This window comes from Paroedura picta, chromosome 17, assembly GCF_049243985.1.
Source record: "Paroedura picta isolate Pp20150507F chromosome 17, Ppicta_v3.0, whole genome shotgun sequence".
Taxonomy (NCBI): Eukaryota; Metazoa; Chordata; class Lepidosauria; order Squamata; family Gekkonidae; genus Paroedura; species Paroedura picta.
Window position 1 is genome coordinate 24,770,629 of NC_135385.1, and position 23,645 is coordinate 24,794,273.

At 62.6% G+C, this 23,645-nt stretch overlaps 1 protein-coding gene across 1 annotated transcript; it reads right to left on the reverse strand.

The window, feature by feature from the left end:
- Window positions 1–5,205: 5,205 nt before the first annotated feature.
- On the reverse strand, window positions 5,206–8,379 carry HS3ST2 (heparan sulfate-glucosamine 3-sulfotransferase 2). Its single transcript, XM_077316610.1, has 2 exons — window positions 7,768–8,379; window positions 5,206–6,448 (listed from the first exon to the last, which is right to left on the reverse strand). Exons 1-2 carry the CDS (start codon window positions 8,211–8,213, stop codon window positions 5,830–5,832), a joined length of 1,065 nt encoding a protein of 354 aa, XP_077172725.1. The 5' UTR covers window positions 8,214–8,379; the 3' UTR covers window positions 5,206–5,829.
- Window positions 8,380–23,645: the final 15,266 nt, after the last annotated feature.

A 23,645-nucleotide genomic window follows, 5' to 3' on the forward strand; every position in this document is an offset into this window, starting at 1 on the left:
TCATCTTCCCAGCACCTGAGAGGGAAGCAGCCGCTCTTGGGCTAGCTTCCCAGGCAGGAAGAACTCGCGTCTCTCTTCCTTTGGTGGTCTGGGGTGGGCTCATGGTCCCCCTCCCCTTGGCCATGGTTGTCCCCTTGGGACTGGCCTTCCTGTCTGAAGCCCACAGCGAAGGTGTTTCTGTTTTAAGTGCCTTGGCGGAAGCTCTCTCCTCCTCACGCATTTAATGGCATCATTAGAAAACCCAAAATTCTCTCTGTTCTGCATTGTCAGCTTAGCCAGAAATGGAGGGAGAGGCTGCAATCTGCGCAGCATCTCCGGGCTCTCTTGAGAGCCTTTGTCGAAGAAGAAAATCTTGAAGAAACAGAAATCCCGGAAATTTGCAGAACACTTCCTGGCAAAATGTGCAGCCCCCTTCACAGCTCTCCCCACCTTGAAAATCGCCTCTCGCCCCAGTTGTCTTCGCTACAGCAGCCTCCTTTGGCTGGGGAGAAACACACAGAGAGAGAGACAGCTTCTAATTTGAGGATTCCTGCAGTCCGCAGAAAGACGGGGACGCTCCTCTGTCTTCCCTTCCCCTCAAAAATGATCAATTGGACTCAAAACCTGCAGGAGCCCTTGCCGTTCGCAGCCATGAATTATAGATCACGGCACCCTGTCAGCCATTAGCGGCTTTCAACATTTCTCACTAACAAGGGCTCAGCAACGGTTTCTCGAGCTGCCGTTGGAAAAAATCTCTGCCTGGCTGAGACTCCAGAAGGTTTGTTCTCGAGCCAGAGAGAGACACCCTGCAGAGGCGCCTCCGTGCAATCTGGGGACCCTCCTTCCCCCCCCCCCCCTACACACACACACACGCACAGGCACACAAGGGAAGGGAGATGGGCCTCAGTCCCTGCAGCGGGACTGCCTCCCTTGGGCCAGCCACAAGGCTCTGGGGCTGCTGACGGAAACCCCTCGAGCCGGGGCAGCCTGGGCCAAGGCCCCCCTCTTCCCTGGAAGACGCCTCAGGGGGGGGGGGCAAAGGCCAGGCCCCAGCCTGTCGCGGTAGGAGGGGGGGGGGGCTCTGGAAGGAGCCTAGAGGGGCCGCGGCGGCCCTTCCGGCGGGCGCCCAAGGCGCTGTCCCTGGTGCTGAAGGGGAGCTGAGCCGCAGGACCCTGGACAAGGCGGAAGGCGGAAGGCGGGTGGCCGTGCCAGGCCTGGGGGGAGAGGGTCTTCCTTCTGCCTTGCCTCCCCTCGGCTGCTTAGGGGGAGGGGGGGGGAGAGATATTCTGACTCCTCGGCTATGTCTGCCTCTCTCCCCCGCTAGCCCCCGTGCGGCTTTAGCTATTTATCGCCTAGTCTGCCTTTCCGGAGACCCGGAGCTTAGCGTCAGCACTCACGCGGCCCATCCCGCAGGGTAGGCCACGGGCCCCAGTCGTCCATCCAGGGGCCTCTGTGCCCCCTTTGCCCAGGACAGCGCAGTTTGGACCCAGGGGAACCTTCCGGACCGAGGGGCTTGATTCTGGCCACGAAGAAGAAGAGTTGGTTCTTATCTCGCTCCTCCCCGAGGCTGATCCTGCGGGCCGGCCCTGCAAGGGGGCCCCTGTCAAGCGGCGTTTCCCTCTCGGCTCAGAGATGCCGCCTCCCGCGACAAGCGTCTCCCCCCCCCCCCCAGAGGCGGGCGGGCGGGGGAGAGCCCGGCTTGGCGACCGACGGCGAAGGCAGGGAGGCTGGCGGGTCTCTGCGCGCCTGTGTGGACGCGCCCGGCCTCAGCCTCCGCAGCCAGGGTTTAATTGCCTCTTCAACGCGCGCGTTTGCCTTTTGTTTTCGGAGTGAGGCCTGAATGGCTGCTCGCCCTCGGGCGCCGGCGTGACTAAGCGCCGAGCAATGGCACAGGGGCGGGGGGGGGGGGGTAGGGGGAGCGAGATCAGCAACTGCTCCTCGGAAGAAGGAGGGAAGGAGAAAGGGGGGCGGTCTGGAACAGGGAGATCTTGTCGCTCGCACACGCCCAAGCAGCAGGGCTGGCAGATCCGCCAGGGAGCCCCCGGGGAGGGAGCGGCGCCCATCCCTCCTGGAGTGCTGGCCTTGCCGTCCCTTGCAGGCAGTGCGAGGGGGGTGTGGGTCTGCCTGTCTCCTGGAAGAGGACGCTGCCAGCCCCTTAGGTGTGCCCCCATCTAGCGTCATGTACTTGCGGGAAGGCGTACCTTGAGACTCCCTCCCCTTAATGTGGCTCTGTGACTCCCCCCCTCCACACACACACACCTGCTTCCAGCCACCCCAGGAGCGGGATGACCTTCCTGGATGGGCTCACTTGCCCTTCCGACATGGGTGCCTTGTGAGACCCTGCAACAGGTGGGAGGCCGGCAGATGTGAGCACTTGCTGGGAGGTGCTGGAACTGGATGGCCCAGGCCGGTCCGGCCTCATCAGGGTGAGGGCTTCTGGGCTCTGCTCACCTGGACCACCCTCTGCTGATCCTGCTCACATTTCCCCAAACAGCCCCCTGGTTCGCTGGTAGGACTTCTTTTGGAAGCGGCCCTCCCCTTCTGCTCGGGGAGGCCGGAGGGGCCTTGCGAGGTGCCCGTCCCACCCAGAGACCCTCTCTTGGGTGGCAGAGTCCTGTGTTTGGCAACCGAAAGGGCATGCTTTGCAGAAGGTCGCCCGCCTGCCCTGCCACGCAGCCCCCTCCCCTCTAGGCAGATCCGCGTGGGCTCCTCCCAACTTGTTAGCGGAATGTCAGCCTCTTTCACCAAGTTCTAAACCCCTCAGAGAAGTGGCTTAGCTGGGTTCCAAAGTGCCTTGGAGAATAATGGAGGTTCCGCGTATAAATCAATAGCTAATTTGAGGGAAACAATAGGCAGGAACGGGCTCATTTAATGCTTCAGCAAAATCCTGCCGGGATCTCGCCTGCACAGCGGTGACTCGGGCTGGGCCAGCGTGAAGCAGAGATGGCATTAATTTGTATTCATGATCCGATCGTTCTGCATCGGGCAGCCCACGCCCGTGTGTGTGCAGGGGGCAGGACCACCGTGCTGGGTGGGGCGGGCAGCGCGGCAGCTTCTTGGAGGGCAGCCTCTGGGTGCAGGTCGCAGGGCGTGACGGGCAGGCAGGGTTGCTGGACTGGGCAAGGTCTGAGAGGTCAGTGGGGTCAGGGCCTTTCTCTCCTGCTAAGTGTTGCTCTTTGTCTGCCTCCAGGCTACTACCCTTAGGGGCAATTTCCGGCTTCTTCTCTCTCTCTCTCTCTGCTAATCAGCCATGTAGTCAGTCTCTCTCTCTGTCTGTCTCTCTCTCTCTCTCTCCTCTGCACTCTCCAGCATGGTCGTTCCTGAATAAATCCTTTTCCCCTAATCCTCAAATACAGCATGTATGACTTACTCTGCTGACAGGGGTGAGGCCTCTCAACTGGGCTGGAGCAGGGTCTCAGTACGAGAGCAGAACTATTGGGGCCCGGGGGCCTGAGCTGCATGTCCCAGGTTCAGGTCATGTCTTGCTCTGACCATCGGCCCTCCCCTCCCTGGCTGCCTGGATCCTAAGTGGAGCACCAGCTGCCCAACCCCGGGGGTGGGCGGGTGGGGGGCTGTTCTGGGGCTCTTTTTGAAGCCGGAGGGAGCAGCCACTGCTGCGGCCTCCTCGCTGGGGTGGTTTAGATGCGAGTGGCAAATCACAGGTTTTGACAGGCCCTGCTGCTGGGAGTGACTGCAGCAATCGATGGGTGATTCAAGGAGTTCCTTGCTCAGATCGGCAGCCAACAGGCAGCTTCCCAGCTCTCCTGGGGTCCCTCACGTCCTTAGGCTCCTGCGTAGGGGCCAGGCAGGCAGGCTGTCCAGGGGGGAACCAGGCCTGCACACTCTCATGCTCCCTGGCAAAGACCCACATGGCAGCGACCTCCAGGGAGCTGCGGTCCCAAGAGTCCACCTGGACTCACCTCCAACAAGCCTGCTGTCTCCTGGGGGCTCTGCAGGAGCCTGATGCTGCCTCCCCCACCCCCCCAGCTGGTGGGCTCTGGCCCTCTTTGGGACAGCTGGGGCAGCCCATGTGCTTCCTAGGGGAGCCCTCCCTGCTTCAGCAGAGGCAGCCTCAGGAAGAGTGCAGTGCGTGTGTGTGTGTGTATGTGTGTGGGGAGGTCGAAATCCTGGCCAGGCCTCTTCCATGTGCCACAGCTGCAGCTCTCCTCTCCTGAAAGTGCAGCAAAACTTGCTCTGCAGAGGGGGGGGGGAGGCGCAGTCCCTGGGGACACGTCAGGGAGGAGGGAAGTGAGCCATCTGCTCTGGGCTATTTTGGACAAATAAATTAGGGGAACCGCTTTTGTTTGTTTTCATGCAGAGCCATTAACCTGACAAGGAGGCTGGCTCCATCAAGGCCCTCCACCCCCCCCCAGAGGGAGTAGCGTGGAGGGTGTCCCCCCCTCAGCTTCTCAGACCTAAGCTTCTCAGGGATCCTGAGGCAGGAAACCAGACCCCACAAGGAAACCAGACAAGGGGCCCATCCTGCTTGACGGAGCAGGCCGGGCTACACTGGGCTGTCTAGATGGCCTCTGGGGTGACACAGCAGCAGCCCCCTGCCCAGCAGGCACCCTGTGAGATCCAGGGACCAATTGGGCCCAGCCCCTCCGGGCACAGAGGTGCAAGGCTGTCGCCTGCAGAGGCAATTCCGAGCCGCACTTGACATTCAATTAGGCCTGTGGGTACCTATAAAACAGCCCATTAAGCACGGCCATAAATTCCCACTGGCTGCGCACCCGGCACAGAGCTCTCCCAGTCTGTTCCCTAAAGCAGCCGCTGAAGGCATGGCACTCGCTGCCCGGTGGGAAGGCGCCCACCCCCACCCACCCACCCATCCCGTTGTGAGCAGGCCCCACCCATTGGACTTCTCCTGGTTTTGCCCCCTGCCACAAAGAAGAGGCAGAGCTGCCCCACGGCCCTTAGGCTGGGCCTTTTGACTGGCCTTGGACGAGGCTGCTTGGGAGGGCATCTCCCGCTCTGGGCCTCAGAGGCCATCCATGGGCAGATCCAGCCACTCCGGACAGGCATGGGCCGGGCCTTGCTTTGGTCGCCTTCAGGCCAGGGGGCTGTGCTTGGAGAGATCCCCCCGCCCCCAATCCAAGGAGAGGGCACTGCTCGTGAGTTAGTTGCCCCCCCTGAACACTAAGGGAGGGGGAGGGGGGAATCTTGTTCTGCCCCCCCCTAAAGGTGCAGGGTTAAGGGCTGACACAGGGAAGACCCCCGCAGGGGGTGCGGGTGGAGGGGAGGGGAGGGGAGGGGGAATTCACATCCAGAGCAAGAAGAGGGCTCTCTCTGAAGTACCCGTAACAGCAGAAATCTGTGCTTTATTGGCAGGACAGAAATGCCTCTCTGGGCAGGGGGTGTTCCTGGACAGACAGGCTGGCTTTGCTCCAGAGGAGTAGCGACAGGTGGAGGGAAGGCCGGGGAGAGGGAGGGGCCTCCGTACTGCCCAGGAGCCGTGCAAGCCAAGCCCCACGCCACCACGCAAGGCCAGAGGGAGGTGGAGCCTTGGGGTCTGGGGCTGACCCAAACAGCATCTAGGTGGTGGTTCGGGAGGAGGCAGGTGTGGGTTTGTGCTTAGGCAGTGAGCTTGGTAGACTATATATATATTTATATATATATATTTATATTATAATACTATTATTATTAAAAAATAAAACCCATCCTTGGGCATCGTATGCCCTGATTGCATGGCAGAAAATGGGCCCCCAGGAGGCGTTTGCACTGGCCAAGCAGAGGGTGGGGGTGGCATCTTTTCCGCTCTGCCAAAGGGGAGACTGAGGCAGCCCCCTCCCCTCTGCCTCGCTGGAAGAGGGAGCCCCCCTCACTCACCCCCAATGGGCCCTGGGGGCTCTAGTCCCAGCGGAAGTCCTGCCCGACCGTCTCGTAGAACCGGACGTTGTAGGGGCGGAAGAAGTCCCTCAGCTGCTCGATGGCCTCGGGGTCGATCTGCACGTGGGGCCGGCCCTTGGACTTGCCCAGGCAGCGGGGCGGGCCGCCCTGGGGGCTCCTCTGGAGGCAGGGGAAGCCCTTGGTCTTGTTGAAGTAGAACTGCTCCTGGGTGATGAGGCGTGGCAGGCCCAGGAAGTCCTGCACTTTGGCCATCTCCCCCGCGGGGTCCGTGATGAGCCGCTCCCCGCTGACAAAGAGCATCTGGCGGAGGGGGAAGAAGCGCAGCCAGCCCTGCAGGTGGAGCACGTAGAGGCCGATGCGGATGGCGCTCCAGGAGGCGTCCACCAGGCCCCGGCTGCGGTTCAGGAAGGAGAGCCCCTCGAAGGTGGGGATGTCCGGCTTCTTGGAGAGAGTCTGGGTGTAGTCCGAGATGGCCCGGGTCACCGGGTTGCGCACCACCACAATCAGCCTGGTCTCTCGCGACATGTTGAAGATGCGCTGGGGGGCTTCCCGCGTGACGAAATAGCTGGGGGTCTTCTCCACGGTGATCTGCCCCTCCACGGTGCGAGGCATCAGCCGCCTGTGGGCACAGTGGGGCAAGAGGGGACATTAGGGTTGGACCCCCAAAGGCCCCAATCCTTCACGGAAGCCACAAGCCGTGCGGTGCCCCTAAGCTGCATGGAGGAGAAAAGGGCTCTTGTAGCCAACCCAGGGAGCCAAGACCCTCACCCTGCTCCCTGCAAGGCTCGGGGAGGGGGGGCTGCCTGCCTGCCAGCCTGCCCACATGGCTGAGGGGCCCAGGGCCTGGAGGAGAGTCACCCCTTTCCCGGGCGCTGCCCAAACAGCTGCTCTTCCACATCTGGCCCCTCTGGAGGGGAAGGGGCTTCCCTGCTGCCTGGCCACTGAAGGCACCTGGCCCGTCCAGACCCCTGCTACCAAGCAGGCAGGAGGAAGCGACAAGTTCAGCAAAAAATGGGACACACGGGCATGTAGAGCCTGCCTGGCATCTTGGCCTGGTTGCACCTCCTCCCCCCCCCCCCCCGCCGCCCCCAAGAGCCCAGCTCCTTCCCTGCATGGCACCAACAGCCTTCGGGATAATCCTGGGTGTGGGTCTCTTTTGGTGGGGAAGTGGAGGGCTTAGCTTGGCAAGGTTCCCAGGCAGACAGCCGCCCGGGGCCAGCAGAGCTGGGAGCCAGGCAGAGGGAGGGAGGGAGGGTTCTCTTCCAACAGCCCCTGTATGTCCCCCACCCCACCCCCAGGGCACCTAGGCTGGTTGTCGGGCAAAGGGGGATGTAGGCAGAGTCAGAGGGCAGCCGAGGGGCTGCGGGGCTTGGGCTGCAGAGGCACAGAGCAGCCCCCCCCCCCACACTGCCTGCAGCTCCCTTTTCCCAAGATGGAGCAAGGGCGGCGACGCTTAATAGGACGCACTAACACACACACACCCGACGGAGCCCCCTGCCCGGCCTGGGGAGCGCAGGGCTCTCTCGGGGAGTGGCGGAGACGGCCGCCCGCCCGTCGGCCTGGAGGAGGAGCGGCGCCGGAGGACCTCGCCCGGGCAGGAGAGTCCTCGGAGAGGGGCCCGAGCACCGCCTGGAGAAGCTCCCGACTTCCGCGCATCCCCTTTCGGCAACCGGCTCCCGCGCTTGGGAGGGGAGCCCCCGACCCCCACCCGAAGCGGAGATTTCGGGAAGGGAAGAGGGCTGGAGAGCCCTACGGGAGGGATGGGGACTGGGAGGGGGGGTTGAAGTTTGGGCAGCGCCCAAACTTTTTCCTCCTCCTGCTTCTTCTTCTTGTATCTTCGTGTATTTCCGAGCCAGGCGCCGGGCGGGAGAGGGGGGCGGGCGACCCCCGAGTGCTGCCTCTTGCGGGCGCGGGGGAGGGGCCGGAGGGGGGGCTCACCTGTACCAGTCGAGGCCGCGGTGGTAGTGGCGGTCGAAGAAGTGGGGCTCGGTGCCGAGGGCGCGCACGGCCGGGTGTCCGCGGATGAACTCCAGCACGGCGCGGGTGCCGCCCTTCTTGACGCCCACGATGATGGCGCGGGGGAGCCGCTTGGCCGGGGGGGCGGCCGGGGCCGGGGGGGCGGCGGGGGCGGGGGCGGGCGCGGGGGCCGGGCAGGCGTGCGCCTGGTGCAGAAGTTTCTTGCGGGCGGCGGCAGCGGGCGGGCAGGGCGGGCGGGGGGCGGCGGGGGGTCCCGTGGGGGGCGGGGTCGGGGGGTCGGGGGCGCAGCAGAGGAGCAGCAGGCTGTAGCCCAGGTAGGTGCCCGACAGCGAGAGCAGCCAGGTCAGCGCCAGCGCCCGCCAGCGCCGCCGCCGCCGCCCCCTCCCCCGCCGCCGGCTAAGCGCCATCCCTCCATCCTCGGCGCGCCCCCGACGCCCCCGACGCCCCCGCCCCCGCTGCCTGGCCCGGCCGTCGGTGGCGGCGCATCGGGGCTGCCGGCGGGCCAGCGAGCGAGCGAGCTCCGCGGCCCGCCACTGCCGGCCCCCTCCCGCGGCGGCGCCTATTTAAGGGGCTGCCTGACGTCAGCCGCGCCGGAGACGCCCCCGCCCGCCCCCCCCCCCGGGCCTGGCCGCGATCCCTCGCTGGAGACGGCACCCGCGCGCCCACCCGGCCCCCGACGCCCGCGGGGGAAGAGGGCAACGTGCTGGGGGGGGGGAGGGGGGCGGCTGGAAGGGGGCAGCGAGAGAGCCTCTGAACCCGCGGCTGGGGAAAAGCCCCCCTGACGGGAAGTGTCGGCGGCGACCGCCCGAGGGACCGGGGGGAGGGGGGCTTTCATTCTTTATTCCTCAGCTCCCCGAAGCCGGCCTGGTGGCACCGCCTGCCTTTCCCTTTCTGGACCAGAACTTCCAGGGGGGGGGGGTGAGGAGGACCTCCGGCCAAGGTGAGTCTCCTTCTTCCTCCTCCTCCCCCTCCCTCTGGGCGTGTGCAGAGCGCGACCCTTGGTCGGAGGCGGGGTCCCCCTTCGGACTTTCCCCGCGCCTTCAAAGGACACCCAGGCCGTCTCCGGCCCCCGGGAGCCCAGAAGAAGCCTCACTCCCCCCCAGCTGCCCACCTGGCCCGCGGTTGAAGGCAGGGCAGAGCAGGGGAGGGGGGGCTTTCACTGGGCCGTGTCCCCCTCCCCCCGCCCGGCTGCGACGTAATGGAAGGGATAATTCGTGGCCCTCACAACAGCCCTGCGAGGAAGGCACGGAGTCTCTGGTCGCTCTTCCCCGGCGCTCTATGAGCGGCGCCGCGTGGGCAAATTGGTGCGGCGCACGGGGGGCGTGGGTGGGCGCTGAAGGGGCTGTTTTGCAAACCGGACGGGGCGGGGGGGCGATGGCGCACGGCCACGCGTGTTTGGGGGGACGCCGGCTGGCGGGGAGCACCCACCCCTGCGCGCCCAGTCTTTCGTCGCGGCGCTGGATTGGGTGGGGGCGGCCGGCAGGAGTCTTTGAAGTCGTCCCCCCCTCAAAGGCGCCTTTGAAAGCTGCTCCTGCTCCCGGTGGCCTTTTCCGCTGCAGGCAGGCGCCGAAGGATCCCCGGGAAGAAGGCGGCGGAGGAGAAGGAGCGGCGGTCCCCATCGGAGCCCCCCCCCCGCCCCCGCCCCAGGGGCAGGATCCAGAGTGGCCCTGAGCCCGCGGGCCTCACAGCAGGCAAGGGTGGGAGCTGTCCCCCCACCCCGAGCTTCCCTGGGGGGCTGAGGGGAGCCCAGAACCAGTGGGGAACCCCCTCTCCTTCGGCGGTGGGGTGGGGAACAAAGGGATCCCCCCGGAGAAAAGGACCGGCTCTGTTGGGGGCTCCGAGGCAGTGCCTGGGAGGGAAGGAGGGGGCCGCATCAAAGGGGGACCTTAGCGCCCCCTCCCACGTGCCAGGCTTTCATTCTTCTCCCTTCAGGGCTCCTGGGGGGGGGGCAAGGAGAAGCCCTCGGGGAGGGTGCTGGGCTCAGTGCTGGGGGAGGGGCCACTGGGCTCAGAAGCCTCCGTGGGCAGAGCCAGGAGAACCAGCTGGAGCTGGAAAGGCACTCTGGTGCTCTTGGGGGCACCCCCCAAGTCCCAGGTGAGGCAGTGGGTCCCCTCCCTCCCGCCCTCCCTCCACCGGGCCCTGTGGCTGCTGCAGGTCTCCCCCATTGATTCCTTCTGATGCCTTGATTAATTACTCTGTGAGATTTCAACACTGTTAATTACCCTGCTTAATTAGGGCAAACTTTTAATTGAGTCCCTCAGCCGACCAGAGTTCAATAGGCTCCCTCATTAGTGACCCGGAGTCGGCTGGAAAGCCATTTGCTAGCTGGCTGGCTGGTAACCGGCTGGCGGGTGAGGGTGGGTGGGCGCCGGCTGGGCACAAAGGGGTCCATGGGCTGCTGGCCAGCCGAGGGAGGCTGGAGCCGGCTGGAGGCCTCTCCCCTGGCCTTGGGAGGGGCTCTGGAGCAGGCAGCCCTCCCACAGAAGGGGTGGGTGAATGGCTCCGGTCCGGAGGGAAGCTAGGGGGTCTCGTCTTGAAGGAGTGTGAGCCCTGGATGGTCTTCAAGGGCAGCACTACAGAAGGCAGAGGACAGTAGCCTCAGTTGGGGGACAGTTGTCCTAACCGTCTCATGCTTTGCTCCTGGAAAGACGCATTTCCTGTCATTCAGCCAAGTAAAATCCTGTGCGAGCTAACATAGCTAGCCTGCTAGCAGAAAGCAAGGACACTCTGCCCCCATCTCCCGCCCCCCCCCCCAAAAGCACCCAAGAGGGGAGCGGCCAAAGCCGCACCCTGTGTGTGTGCGTGTGTGCGTGTGTGTGTGTGTGTGGGGGGGGGGGAGGGAGTGATCCCCAGGGCCCAGCTGTGCAGCAGAAGCCAGAGGCCCAGCCTCAAAAGCACCGTTAAACCCAGCGTTAATCTTCAAGAACACTCATGTCAAAAATCTTAGCAACAAAATTAAGCCGCCTCACTATATTTTGACTACAGAAAATCAATATTAATTACAGGCAGAGCGAAAGGCTTCTTTGAGGGGCCTTAATGGCGGGCTGGAGCAGATGCAGAGCTGAACACTGCCGGGGGCTTGGGCCAGCCTGTCTCTGGGCAAGGGTCTTCTCGGGGGGGGGGGCGGGGGGGGCCCTGAGCCGAGCCTTGCTGCAGGCGAGTGAGGAGCCTAGCTGAGCCCTGGGGCAGCCCCTCCGGCCAGTGTGGCTGGGCACTGTCCTCCTTGCAGGCAGGCTGGGCTGGCCAGTTGCCCCCAGGCTGCGGAGAGCTGGTTGCTGATGCTCACTGGGTGCCAAGGCCTGTGGGCAGCCCAAGAGTTGTGCCAGCTGGAGGCCTGAAACCAAGGCTGAGAATTCTGGGATATTCTGCAGGGTGCCACCCCCTCCCCAGTTCAGCCCCCACCCCCACAGGTCTTGGCCGGTGTCTCCTGGGGCCGCAGGCCCTGCTGAAATGGCGGCCGATGATGCCTAATGTGGGGGTGGGGGTGTCAGGAGGGGCCGCCCTTCTCCCCAAACATGGCCTGAAGCTCCCCCCTGCTGCTGGGCCGCAGAGTTTGCCCCCTCCGGTCCCCTCCCCCGGAGACGTCTGAGCAGGTGTGGGTGTCTTCCACAGATGTGACGGGAGCTGAGCTAAACACTTTAGCGCTATTTATTGCTAAGAATTAATGCAACTGGGTCGTCTCCCTGCCAGGTTCTCTGCTTGAGAAGCCCCAGAGCGAGGGGGGCTGGCGATGCGCTCCGTGACCTCAGCAAATGCCCCCCACCCCACCCGTGGCCAGGCAGAAGCCCTCTGGGGTGGCCCCAGCGCGCCCCCACGCCTCTGGGGGGGGGTCTGTCCTTCAGCAGGACTTTGCAGCCGCAGGAAGGGGCTCAGACGGGCAGGCCGGGGGTCCTCCTGACCTTCAAGCCAAGCAGATCTGGCCGAGCCGAGCGGCGCACAGGCCGGGCTCCAGGGGAGTCTCCGGTGTCCCTGGCCCGAGGACAGACAGGCAGACACCTCTCCTCCCGGGCTGGAGCAGCGCCTCGGGTTTCACACGCACCGCCAGCAAGACGGGCACGGGTGTGCGTGTGAGTGTGAGTGTGTGTATTGTAGGTGGCTGCGAGGCCTCAGCAAGGTCGGCCGCCCTCCACTGAGGGGTGTGTGTGTGTGTCTGGTGTACAATGTCTGGTGTGCAGAGATGAGAAGGGAGAGACCCTGAAGGGGGCAGCAAGAGGAGGTCAGAGAGCTCAGGAGGGCCTTTCTCTCGTACTGCCTGTCCTTAGATTGCTGCTCTCAGGGCCGCATCCTGCTTCTTCTCTGAAGCTTCTCTTTCCCCTACTCTTAGGTAGCCACGTAGACAGATGCCTGACCCTGTCTCTCCTCTGCACTATCACAGTGTGTCCTTCCCTAAATAAATCCTTTTATCTCCTTCATCCTAAAACACAGCGTGTGCATATCTTTGACTTATTTACCCTGCTAACTAACGGGAGCATCACCTGAGGGCCCCCCCAGCCCACCAGGTGCCTGATCTTGGGCCCTCCCTCCCGGCCCCTGCCAAACCGCAGCGATCCTCTCCCCCTGCAGTGAAGCGGGTGCCCCCCACCTTGCACCCCCACCTCTCCCCTGCCTCACAGGGCCTGAAGCCCCGGCTCCGAATAACTTCATCAAGGTGTCAGGCCCACCGATCCCCCCCACCCCTAATGGCCCGACTCACCCGCTTCTTAATGAAAAATATTGATTGCCCGGGATTAGTTGCAGATTTATGGGCAGGAGGGAGCGACTGCAGATCCAGCACCTCCGGGCCCCTTGTTGGGAGGGGGGGGATGGAGTAGAGCCCCCTCCCCCCCTGGCCTGGGTTTGAGATCCCTGACCCCCTCCCCCCCCTTTGGGGGCACCAGCCGATTTCAGCAGCACAGCATAGGGGAGAGCCGCCTCAGGTGTGCCTCTGTCTCCGATTCGTGGCATACCTGTCTCAGCCTGGCTGGCGTGCTTTTCAGACCCCGGCCTCGGTTGGAGCAGGAGCCTGGCGGGGGGGGGGGCAGTCGGTGGCAGGCGTGGAGGGGAAGGCCAGCGGTGCCCGGAGTCTGCAGTGAGAGGTGCCCCCCTCTGCCAGTCGTGCCAAATTAAGTAAGGTGGTGTCTCCGACATTCCTGCCTGCCGGCACCCGGAACAGAGGCCTCAGCAGGTGGGGTCCACAGAGACCTCCTTGGCAGTGGCTGACAGGTGGGGATTGCTGGGGAATTTGCCCCTGGGCCTGGCCTCATTGGGAGCCCCGAGTGTGTTTCTGGCCAACATTTTCTCAGCAAAGGAAACAAAGAGCAGGAGTAAAGAGGGTGAGGGGGCTGCAGCACCTTTCCTGCCCCCCCGACTGCAGAAACAGTGGGGGACGGGTCCTGTGTGGGGTGGAGCAAAGCACCCCCCCAGATGAGAGCTTTGGAAGTGAGCACATGGCTCCCCCAGGAATCCTGCGGTGGCATTCCCTGCCGGCACAGGTGCCCGTGGGGAGCAGCGTTGTTGGCACCTGGGATTCATTCCTCCCATGAAGGAGGCAGTGATTCCCCACGGCTGGCAACAGGCCCCCACCCTCACCCCAAAGCCCCCCTGGAAGGGGGTTAAATTTTGCGTGGCTGCCCTTGATGGAGGGCCTCCTTCCTTCCTCAGACAGGTGGGGGTTATATCACGGGGGAGGGGGGCTCTGCTGACACAGGCAGGGGTGTGGGTGTGCATGCCAAGGCAGCTGCAACGTAATTATTCAGCAAATATAATTAGCTACAGATGTACTGAATAAGTAATATGAAAAAGATATTTATCCCTGACTGCTGCAGCCCACTAAAATGCCTGATTATGGCCATTTGTCAGAAAAATGGCCACATTTATTAATGCATTAAAGTTAATTCCTAGTAAATTAGTAATTGGCTAAACAATACAATTCACACCACTGTGGTGGACTTTTATCGGGGGGGGGGGAGGGAGCAAAGTGTTTGGTTAGCAGTTCCCTCGGTGCCCCCCCCCCAAGCCATTTGTTTCTCCTTCCTGCAATCCCTGCTTCCTGCAAGGAAGGGGGCCACACGGCTCACGTGCCCACGGAGGCTGCCTGCTGGCCCCATGGGCAGGCCGGAGACAACTGCGAGAGCCCTCCTGGCAAACCGAGTTCTGCCCCTGGTTTTCCGGTCCTGTCCCTTGTTGCTTCCAGAAGTGTCCTGCCCCTGGAGGTGGGACACCAGCATCCCTCTTGCTGCCCACACCGGCACCCCTGAACCACTCAAGCCAGCCTCCCTGGGAGAGGTGAGGAGGCCAGGCCTGGCCCGGCCCGGCCTGGAAGAGCACAGAGCAAGTTGGCTGCAGGGGCCTGAGATGGCCTCCTTGGCTGTCCTGCTGGCCAGACACTTGAATCCCTCAGGCTGGGGGGGGGTGGAACACCAGACCTTCCCCGTGGCCTCCCTTGGCTGCTTGCTCTTGCATGTCCCCCTGCTGGAAGGTGGCCGGGGTGGGTGGGCCGGAGAGGAGAGCGGAGCAGGGGGTGTGTGGCCGGGGCAGCAGGGGGGCAGCCGGGGGGGGGGGTCTCCCGGGGACTGTAGGATTGGGATGCCGGTGGCATCGATGCCTCCCAACGCGGCAGGCGGCTGTCATTGGCCAAGGCCGGCTCCTGAAGTCACCAATCTGGGTCTTATTTATTCCACAGACAAGCCACAGTGATGTATGAGTCACCCTCGCCAGGCGTGGGGGAGAGAATTTCAATTACACTTCCCGGTAAAATATTCACACAAAGCAAACTCTGGTCTGTTTGTGAGGCGCGTGAGGCAAGGCGAGGCAAGGCGGGGCAAGTGCGTCTGCAGGGGGTCCTCCTCCTCCTCCACTGGCCAAGGCAAGGCGTGTGCAGGGGGTCCTCCTCAGCACCTGGTGGCAAAGGGGGCAGGAATGGGGGGGGGCGAGGTGGAGGAGGGGAAGCCCACTAGAGCCTCTCTCTGCCTCTCTCTCACTCTCTCTCTCACACACACACACAGGCAGACATCAGCATCTTAAAACACCATAAAGCCCTAAAACTAACCTCCCCTGATAGGTACAATTATGAATGGCTGGACGTGTGCAGAGGGAGGGGGTGTCATTCTCTCCTCAGGCACCCCAGTGGCAGCCCACGCTCTCCCTCCAGGGAGTTCATTCATGGTTCTCACCTCCTGTTCCATCCTACCTCGCAGGGTTGCTGTAAGGAGAAGAGACACCTGGCCTGAAGTCACCCAAGAGCTCAAACCAGAGTCTCTCCTGGTGCAGAAGGCCTCCCCTCAAGCAACCCCCCAGCCGTCCAAAGAGTGCGACTATCCCTGGGAGCTGGGAAACCCTCCAGATCAGCCTGCAGCCTCCCGTGGCACGGCGTGGCGCAAGTCCCTCTTTGCATGAAGCTAACTGCGGTTGACGCTGCAGTCAGCCTTCCTCACCCAAACCTTCCGAAAGCTTTGCAAGAAAAGCGAAGGCAATTTCTGTCAAATTAGGGGATCGATTCCGTGATGACCAGATGACAACTGGAACGCGGGGGTGGGCTGAGGGGCTTGGGAAGCCGCTGGAGCAAAGCGTGGGGTGGGGACCAGGAGCTGCTGGGGGGCTGGAGGTCCCTGCCTGGCTGCTTCATCGCCTCCTCTGAGCAGTCCCGCCTGCCCGGCACAAGCTGGCTTCTACCACCCTCTGCTGGCCACTCGCTGCCCCAACAGGTCGTCCTCCCGGACTGATCGAGGAGAGAACGGAACCGGCATCGTTTTGAAAAAGAAGAGCCTGCTTTCCCTCCCTCCCTCCCTTCCGTCAAAGCCCCTCCCGGAGCCCCTGGCGCGGCGGTGCCCTTCTCACCCTGGCTGTCTTGCCTGAACATTGGAGGGCACAAGCCCACCGTTCCTCCCCAGGTCAAGAAGGGCCACGAAGGTCCCGAAGAAACCAGCCCCTGTCAGGGGGGCTGCCCCCTCCACGTCTTGTAGTCAGTGGTGTATGTGGGGATGGAGACCGGGGCACACCCCACATGATGGGGACACCACGCAGCCCCCAGGGAGCCTCTCTCACCAGGGCTCTCCAGCTGCTCCTGGGGGCAGCCACAGATGGAGGAGGGGGTCTTGCTGCCTCCCCCCCCCCCAGCATCCTCCTCCTCCCCACTGGCCTCTCAGCAGCATCAGCCCCAATGGGTGGGCGGGCAGGCAGGCGGGCAGGCAAGCTGTCTCCCCAGTGGGAGAGCCCTCCTGCCCACCCCCCTGCCCCCCTGCGTGTCGCCCGCCCCACTGAACAGGGGGATGTGCTGCTGCTGCCCAGGGGAGCTCTAGCTGAGGCTACAAGGGTTGCCCACTCCCTCTCTGGCCACCAGCAAGGGGTGGGGCTTGCTGGCTCAGGTTGGGGGCTCAACTGGAAAGAGGCCTGCCTCAAGAAGGCCCACCCACCTGCCCCCCTGGGCACCAAACGGGCTACATGCACCACTGCCTGGGGTGACCATTCTGAAACTGGAAATTGAGGAGCATTTTGTGAACTTGGTCAAGGGAGGCTGGGACACTGGAAAACCCCCCCCCCCTTTCCCATGTCTCCCCAGGGAGAATTGGCCTGGCCTCCAAATGCTGCCCGAGGGCAAGGCGGGGGGGGGTTGGCTGTCCCGGTGCCGGGCTGGGGTCTGTGTTGGGAGGGGCCTGGGGGAGAGCAGGGGAGGACGCCCAGCCCGGCCACTGCCACTGTCACAGGGCCTCCTGCTCCTGCAGCCACCAGCTGCAATCAGGGCTGCTGCTCTCCTTGCTAATCACATGTGTCATTACTGTGTTTACAGTGAGGCAGCGGGGGAGAATTAGCCTCATCAGCACAGAGCCGGCTGCCATCAGGAGCGGGCAAGGCACCCCCCCCAGCCCTGGGGGGGCCCCCGCCAGGCATGTGTGTGCGTGGCTCTGGGACGATGGGAGCCAACGTGGCTGGGCATAGTGGGAGGGATCTGGTTTCTCGTCTTTCAGAAGTGGGGCCTGGTCTCTCTGGGGGATGGGGGGGGGAATGTTTCTGTGAAGTGGAATTGAAGGGGTCCCGCTCCCTCCCCTCCTCCATGCCCCCCTGTGCTCCTCTTCTTCCCATGAGCTGCTGGAATTGGGCTGGCGCTCCAATGCAAAACTTGGCATTTAAAAAGATTGGCCTTGGCCTGGCCCAGCCTTGAGGGGGTGGCCTTGCAGCGTCACCCGAGACAAGGCGGAAGAGAAACCAAGCAACCAGAGGGCAGGACGTGGAGCTAGGAAGGGTCCTCTGGGCTTTGGGAGATGCTGTGAGGGCTGGGGGGGGAGGGGGGGTATGAGTTTGAGAGAAAGGAGCCAGAGCCCAGGAGCACCTTAGTGACCAAAACTTTTGTGGCAGGGCAGGAGTTTCAGGCATCACAAAAGGGGGAGGCCCTGGACAAGTGATTTGACAAGTGATGACAGTGTTCCTGGAACTCTAAGAGTTATTTTTCCTGCTGCCCACGGAGGAGCGGAGGAGCGTGGCCGTCCATCTTCCGCTCCTGATCCTGAGAGATGCTGCACTCCGTGAGTGGGGTGAAATCTGCTGGTGCTTGGAAGTGTTGCCCTGCACACCTTGTGTTACAGCTGAACTTTGGAGGGAGCCCTGTCGGGGCACAGGAAGCCCCCAGACCCCCAAGCCCTGTGCCGGGAGGGCTCACGCTTTTGCTGTCGCCTGGGCAATGTAAAAATAGCGCCCCGCTTTGTGTTCTGGCTCAGCAGAAGGACATGTCATTATGTAATTGCATCTGCACGCACCATTGACAGACAGACGTATTCAGAAACGCACCAGTGAATCCATGAATCACCCGGCATGTACACAGTAGCCTAGACAACCTGCGAAAGTGCACGGCAGCCCAAGGCCTAGCGAGAGGGGCAGGGTCTGAAAGGAAGCCGCCTCCTTTCACAGAGGGCCGTGGCCTCTACGGCAGCCGTGGCTGCGGCCAAGGAGAGGACCAAGAACTGTGGGGCACCCGTGGAACTTTCCCCTGCAGCTCCAAAACTGTTTCCCTTCGCCCACCAACTCTTTCAGCGGCCAGGCGGGCAAATGGCAGCATCTGCGTGGAAGCCACCGGCCCAGAGCGCCACGGCCGAGGCAATCCGGCTCCATGCTCCCATTCAGATGCTGTCCAGAAGCGGTCTGAGCTCCTGTCCAGCCAGCGCGGCAAGCAGGACCCAAACTGGCCGGAGGCCAAATCCGCCTGAGGAGGAGGATACCCGGCGTAGGCTGGCGTGGCTCCAGCAGAGGGAGCCCGCAGCCTATACAATCTCTGCCCGCTGCAGCAACCGCTCAGTTCTCCCTCTCCCCCCCCCCCCGCATGCCTGCCCAAGGCAGAGTGTGGGATTGGGCCCCATCTGTGGAGAGGATGAGGGTGAAGCCTCCCACGGGGAAGAGGCTGCTGGGCCTGAACGGCTTCTGTTGGGGCACCTCAGCAGAGCTCCCTGCCCCGGCATGCCAAAAAGCTGGGCCCGGGGCCCAGTGAGCAAGCCTCTCCCGCAGGGGTGCTTGGGGCCCCCTCTCTGCCCTCTGACTGTTAGGAAGATTTGAGTACCCCATGTGAGAGGCAAGTCCACCTTGTGCTTGGGGCGGTTCTGTCTGTGGACCCCTGGGTAGAGGGAAGCCCTTGAAACGGCCCCTCAGGCCGCCCATTTTGCCGAGATGAAGGCCCTTGGAAAGAATGCCTTTCTTTTGGCCTTGGCCCCACTTGGGCCAGAGGCAGCCTTGCCGATGGTTGGTGACAGGGAGGGGTGCTGAGGGAGAACATTGGCACAGCTCCCCCCCTCACACACACACACACACACACACACAAATTCATTCTGTGGCCACCCAGACTGAGCCCCCACCCCACTGGCTCTTCTTCCCCACCCCTTAGCTGGCCATCTTGCCCACTTGAGTCCTTCTACACGGGGCAAGCCCAGGGGGGGCCATGGTGGCTGGGGAGGGTCCCTCCTGCTGCCCGAGAAACAGCCTGGCAGGAGTCCTGGCACGGCCCTCCCCCACAGATCAGAAATGAGCAGCCCGTGTTAAGTTCCCTTCGCACTTCCTTGTGTTTTACTTCAGGTTTTTTTCTTTGCACATACGTTGTGTTAAAGAGCAGATCCCATTTAAAAAATGCCAGGAAGAAGAGAGACAAGCAGAAGCCAGCCTGAGAGGCGTAAACAAAGTGGTGGTGGGGGTGGGGGGTGGGGGGGGGCATCTGAGCTTGTTGTGTGCTGTGTGAGCAGCAGCAGCAGCAGCATTTTATATTGGGGCTCTCAGACCCTGTTTTAGAACTGCTGCTCGCTCTTGCCCTCTGCTCTGGCTCAGAGTCCCCCATCAGGTGACTTGGCTGGCTGTTTCCGGAGGCTTCTCCGCTGACTCCGAACCAAGCAGGAGGGGTGGGAGGGCGGCTCTTTTCCCAGCGTGTCTGTTCTGCTTACCGGTGCCCGAGAAAACAATATGTCCCCGTTCCCCTGGCGTGAGGGAGGTCCTGCTTTGGCTGCAGAGGGTCAAGGGCTGCTCTTTGGCCCACCTGCTCATGAAGGAGAATCCCTCTTTTTGGCTGGTCCTGAACCTCCTGCCCATTGGCTCCGCTGCATCTTCTAGAACTAGGAGAGGGGGGGGGAGCGGTTCTTTCTCCCCACAGAAGGCTTCTTTGGGGAAATGTGGGTCTGTGGTCCCCCAGACAAAGCCCCAGACATCATGTCCACAAGGAGCCCCAGAGCAGAGCCTGGATTCCCAGGGGGGGCTTCCCTGGCACCTTGGATTGGGAAGGGTCTCTTGGCAGCAGGATGTTCCCCTGCCCCTCATCTGGGGGGGAGGCAGGGCAGGAGAGGAGGCTAAGAAATTGCAGGAGCTCACAGCGGGTTTGCTCACAACCCAGGGATTCCCCAGAGATTCCCCAGAGGCAGACGGTGGGGGGGGGGGGGTTAGGGATTCCACTGACCTTTGAAAAGGAGGGACCCCCCCTGTTAAAAAAAATTCCACTAAAATTGAATACTAAAGATGAGATTCTTAATTAACCGTATCTGTTCTGCTGATGCAACCCGGGAGAGCTGGGTCTTGGCAGGCAGAGAGAGCTCTTGTGATAAGGCCTTTGGGGAGATGGTTATCTGCCTTGTAACAGGATCCCAGGAAGACCAGGGAGGTAATTGCATTCTATCGATGTCTGTTCTCTTACTTAACTCCCTCTCAAAACAAGGGGGGGTGGAGCAGGGGCTCAGCTCAGCAAGTCATGAGAACCATGGATCACAGAGACCTCCTCTTTTCCACGTGGACAGCTGGGACCCCCCCTTCCCCTCCAGGTGGCTGTGGGGCACTTTGGGCAGGCCAACAATGCGCTGGGTCCAAGGGCCAGGAGTGACTGTCCGAGAGGGATCTGCTTGCCCTGATTCAGGCTGAGGGTCTCCTTGGGCCGGGCCCTTGGGACAACTTTCTTCGCAGGACAACCAACTGCCCCTGAAGCAGGGGGAGGAATGTTCTTGCCAGTCCTGTTCCTGGGGGGGGGGGGCAGAAAGTCAGAAAACATCGCCCTGATCCCAGGTATCTCTTAGCAGCAGCAGCCACGGAGGGTAGCTCTGGCACCAGTAAACCAGAGGGCAGCTCTCACTAGGCAGAGAGGCATATCCCACACTCTGCCCCCCCACCCCCCGCAGTGCTCTTTTGGGCTTCTACCTCCCCCGCCTCACCCCTGTAAGCCAGCACAGGAATCGCGGGTGGCACTCCTGCACATCTCCATGAGGTGGGAAATGCCTTGCTGCTCTGTCCGCCTGCCGACTGCACAACTCCGCGCAAGAGTGCTCCTTCCTGTGGCTGGGGAAGGGATGCATCATCCATTCATGTGCTTGGCCTCTCTGCAGGCAGCGCCTGTGAGGCCTGTACAACGGCGCCCCAGGGCTGGATTATTGGGCTGGGGTCTAGGCAGAGAGCGTTTCTCCACCACAGGTAAGCTTGGCTCTGTGTGTCTTGGGAGGACGGAGTGGGCACAGCTTCCTTAGTCTTTTAAGACAGCACGGAGCAGGGAGAGAGAGAACACCCCTCCCAACCCTGCCCAGCTTTTGAGTTTTCATCTCCCCCAAATCTATGCTGTTAGCAAACCCGCTACTAGATTCACACAGGTGGCGACGCTAAGGAGGCTGGCCGGAGGGGTGAGCGGTTTGTGTGGGGCCTCTTGATGAAAGGTGCTTCGGAACGTGATGGATCGATCCGCCGTGTCGGCCAGCAGAATGATTTATCGTTGACTAAGCCGGATCCGGGTCGATACGGCTAAGATCCCCCATCGGGCTCCCAGAGACGGCCTCGATCCATCCCCATTTCAGCACCTTTTGCCGACATGGAGAGAGCAGGAAATGGCTGTAATTTCACCACTTCACGCGCTCAGAAGACGGAGCCCAGAGCATTCCCTCCGTCTGGACATAAAGACTCTGCTTTTTTTGTTCACGTTCCCAAGGCATGTCGGCGGCAAGCCCCTGTGATGTGACACAAGCAGTTTGCCCCGATGCCCACCGAGGGATGTGGGGAAGACCGTGGGAGGACAGATGGGGCCTTGGCCTGGGAGGGAGAGGGGGGGTTCTCCGGAGCTAGACCCACGCCCTTCCTCTGCTGGGGTACCTGTGGACTTCCAGGGTGCGAATTGCCCTGCGGGATGCCCCCGATCCCAGAGACAGCCTCTGCTGAGCCACTGAGTGGGGGGGGGTCCCCAACATCTGTGCTAGAGAGAGGGCTCTGTGTACCTCACCGACCGTGTGGTGATAATTGGGTTGCAGTTTGCCCATCCCTGTTCCGTCCTGTCCGGGCTGATTTCTGTGGACCGTTGTCTTCAAAACAGACTCTGGCAGCTGCTTTTGATCTGCCAGGCTCAGAAAGGCCTTTCTGCCCCTCTCTCCCCACTGCCGGGCCTCCGCCAGGCCCCCCGAGAGGGCTGCCTCTTTGAGAAGCAGCAGCCGAAGGCCACCAGGCGTCAAGATGCGAGAGACGGCGGCTGTGCTTTGTCAGGAGCGATATGAATAGTGCCTGCTTAGCAGTCTCCGCAGCAGGCCTCTGTTGACAGAGCGGCAGCAAGAGGAGGGGGAGGAGGAGGAGGAGGCCGGTGCTCCGGGGCCTGCTTTGATGCTCCATCCTTGAGGATTTAATAGAGCTATCGAAGGGGCACAAACATTGATTGATTCCTATTGACTTGTTGGGGAGACAGAAGCACGCCAGGTGAGGCAGGAGAGAGCTGCTTGCAGCTGGGCGGTCACTCTTTGTGGCCAGCAAGGGCTCTGCCTTGCACCAAGGGAGCGAGAGGCACAGAGGGCATGGGGCAGAGGGCACGAAGGGAAGGAGGGGGCAGTGCGGCCCCTCCAGCCACTGTGGGTTGAGCACAGCCGGCAGGCAGGCAGGCAGGCAGGCAGGCAGGCAGGCTGCTCCCCGGCTGCCACAGTCCCTTGGGGAACAAGTCAGAGCAACTTGCTAAAAAGGTGCAAGTTTCCATAGGAAGGTGCCGCTTGCACGGGCAGATAGGCAGATGGTGGAGGTGACAATTCCTTGACAAGGCTCATCCTGCAAGGTCTGCATTTGCCAGCAGGGGGCAGTTGTAAGCCATGCCTGAGCCTGGCTCCTTGTGCTCCCAGCGTGGGCTGGCCAGATGCCTCCCTCTGCCCGGGACGCATCTGGGACCAGCCCCTGCGCTTGGCCAAATCCCTTTCCACTCCTGAGCAGCCGAAGACAGGACAGTGGAGGACAGGAAGGCCCTGGGAATGGGGAGTGCGCAGAGGAGAGGGCTGGGGGGTGTGCGCAAGGCTGTTCTTCCCTTGCGGGGTTCGTTTGGGGCCTGCTGTGGCCCTCGGTGCCAGCACATGTCCAGCCAGGCGTGCTGCTCCGGCTCCTGGGCCAGGCCCTCTGGCCGCCTGACGGCTGGGGCCACCTTCTGCAGAGGGCCCTCGAAGGAGGGCCGGTTGCTATGAGACCCGCTCAGTGCCCTCCCGGGCTCCGCTGGTGCGGCTGCGCTGCGAGGGTGGTTGGCACGCAGGCCACACATTTGCTTGTTTGTTTCCAAGCAAGACCCGGAGCGTGGTGAGTGCCCGCCACAAACACCAATTAAGCGGCACGGCTTTGGCTGGCTCTCCAGAGGCACACGGTGCCAACGCAGCTGCAATGCGGGCCTGGCTGCCAGGGGCAGGGGCAGGGGGGCCCTCAAGCTGCATGGCAACCCCACCACCAGGGCTGCCGGGGGATGGCTTAGCCGTGGGTCATGTCTGCCCTGCACTCTGGCCAGCTGGGGCTGGGCCCTCAAGCGGCCCGATGCACAGGACGCCCGCCAGGTTGGCTTTCCTCACTCACTGCTGAATCCGCAGGGAAAGGGGCAGGAGGGCGTCTTTGGCTCAGGGAGACCCCCAGATCTGCCTGTGCAGCCAGCCAGCCAGCCAGCCAGCCAGCTCCCAGGGCCTTTGGAGAGGGCGAGGGGCTGACCCAGGCAGGCAGGCAGGCAGGCAGGCGGGTGGGTGGGTGGGTGGAGTTTCTCCCCTTTGCCCGCAGAGTGCCTTGCAATGCCCTGGGGGCAGTATCACTCTGCGCAAAGTCTCCTCTTCCTCGGGCCCAGTGGGGGGAGCGAGTCCAGAGGTGAGGTCAGGGCACGGACTTCCTTCCAGAGCAGGAGAAGTGTTGGTTTCCATTACCCTGCGTTGCACTATTCAATGGAGCCTCCAAGTGGCTGACAATCCTCTTCCTTTCCCCTCCCACAACAGACACCCAGGGAAGTGTGTGGGGCCGAGAGAGCTCTGTGAGAACTGTTCCATGAGAACAGCTCTAACATGACTATGACTAGCCCAAAGTTACCCAGCTGGCTGCACGTGGAGGAGGCGTGGAGAATCAAACCCAGCTCTCTGGATTAGAGGCCACTGTTCCTAACC

What these genes read in the sequence shown, in the direction of transcription:
- HS3ST2 (XM_077316610.1), bottom strand. Translation starts at nt 8,213, where the DNA reads ATGGCGCTTAGCCGGCGGCGGGGGAGGGGGCGGCGGCGGCGGCGCTGG. An exon ending in CGCGGCCTCGACTGGTACAG is followed by an intron (nt 6,449 to 7,767) that starts GTGAGCCCCCCC and finishes CTGTGCCCACAG; the next exon opens with GCGGCTGATGCCTCGCACCG.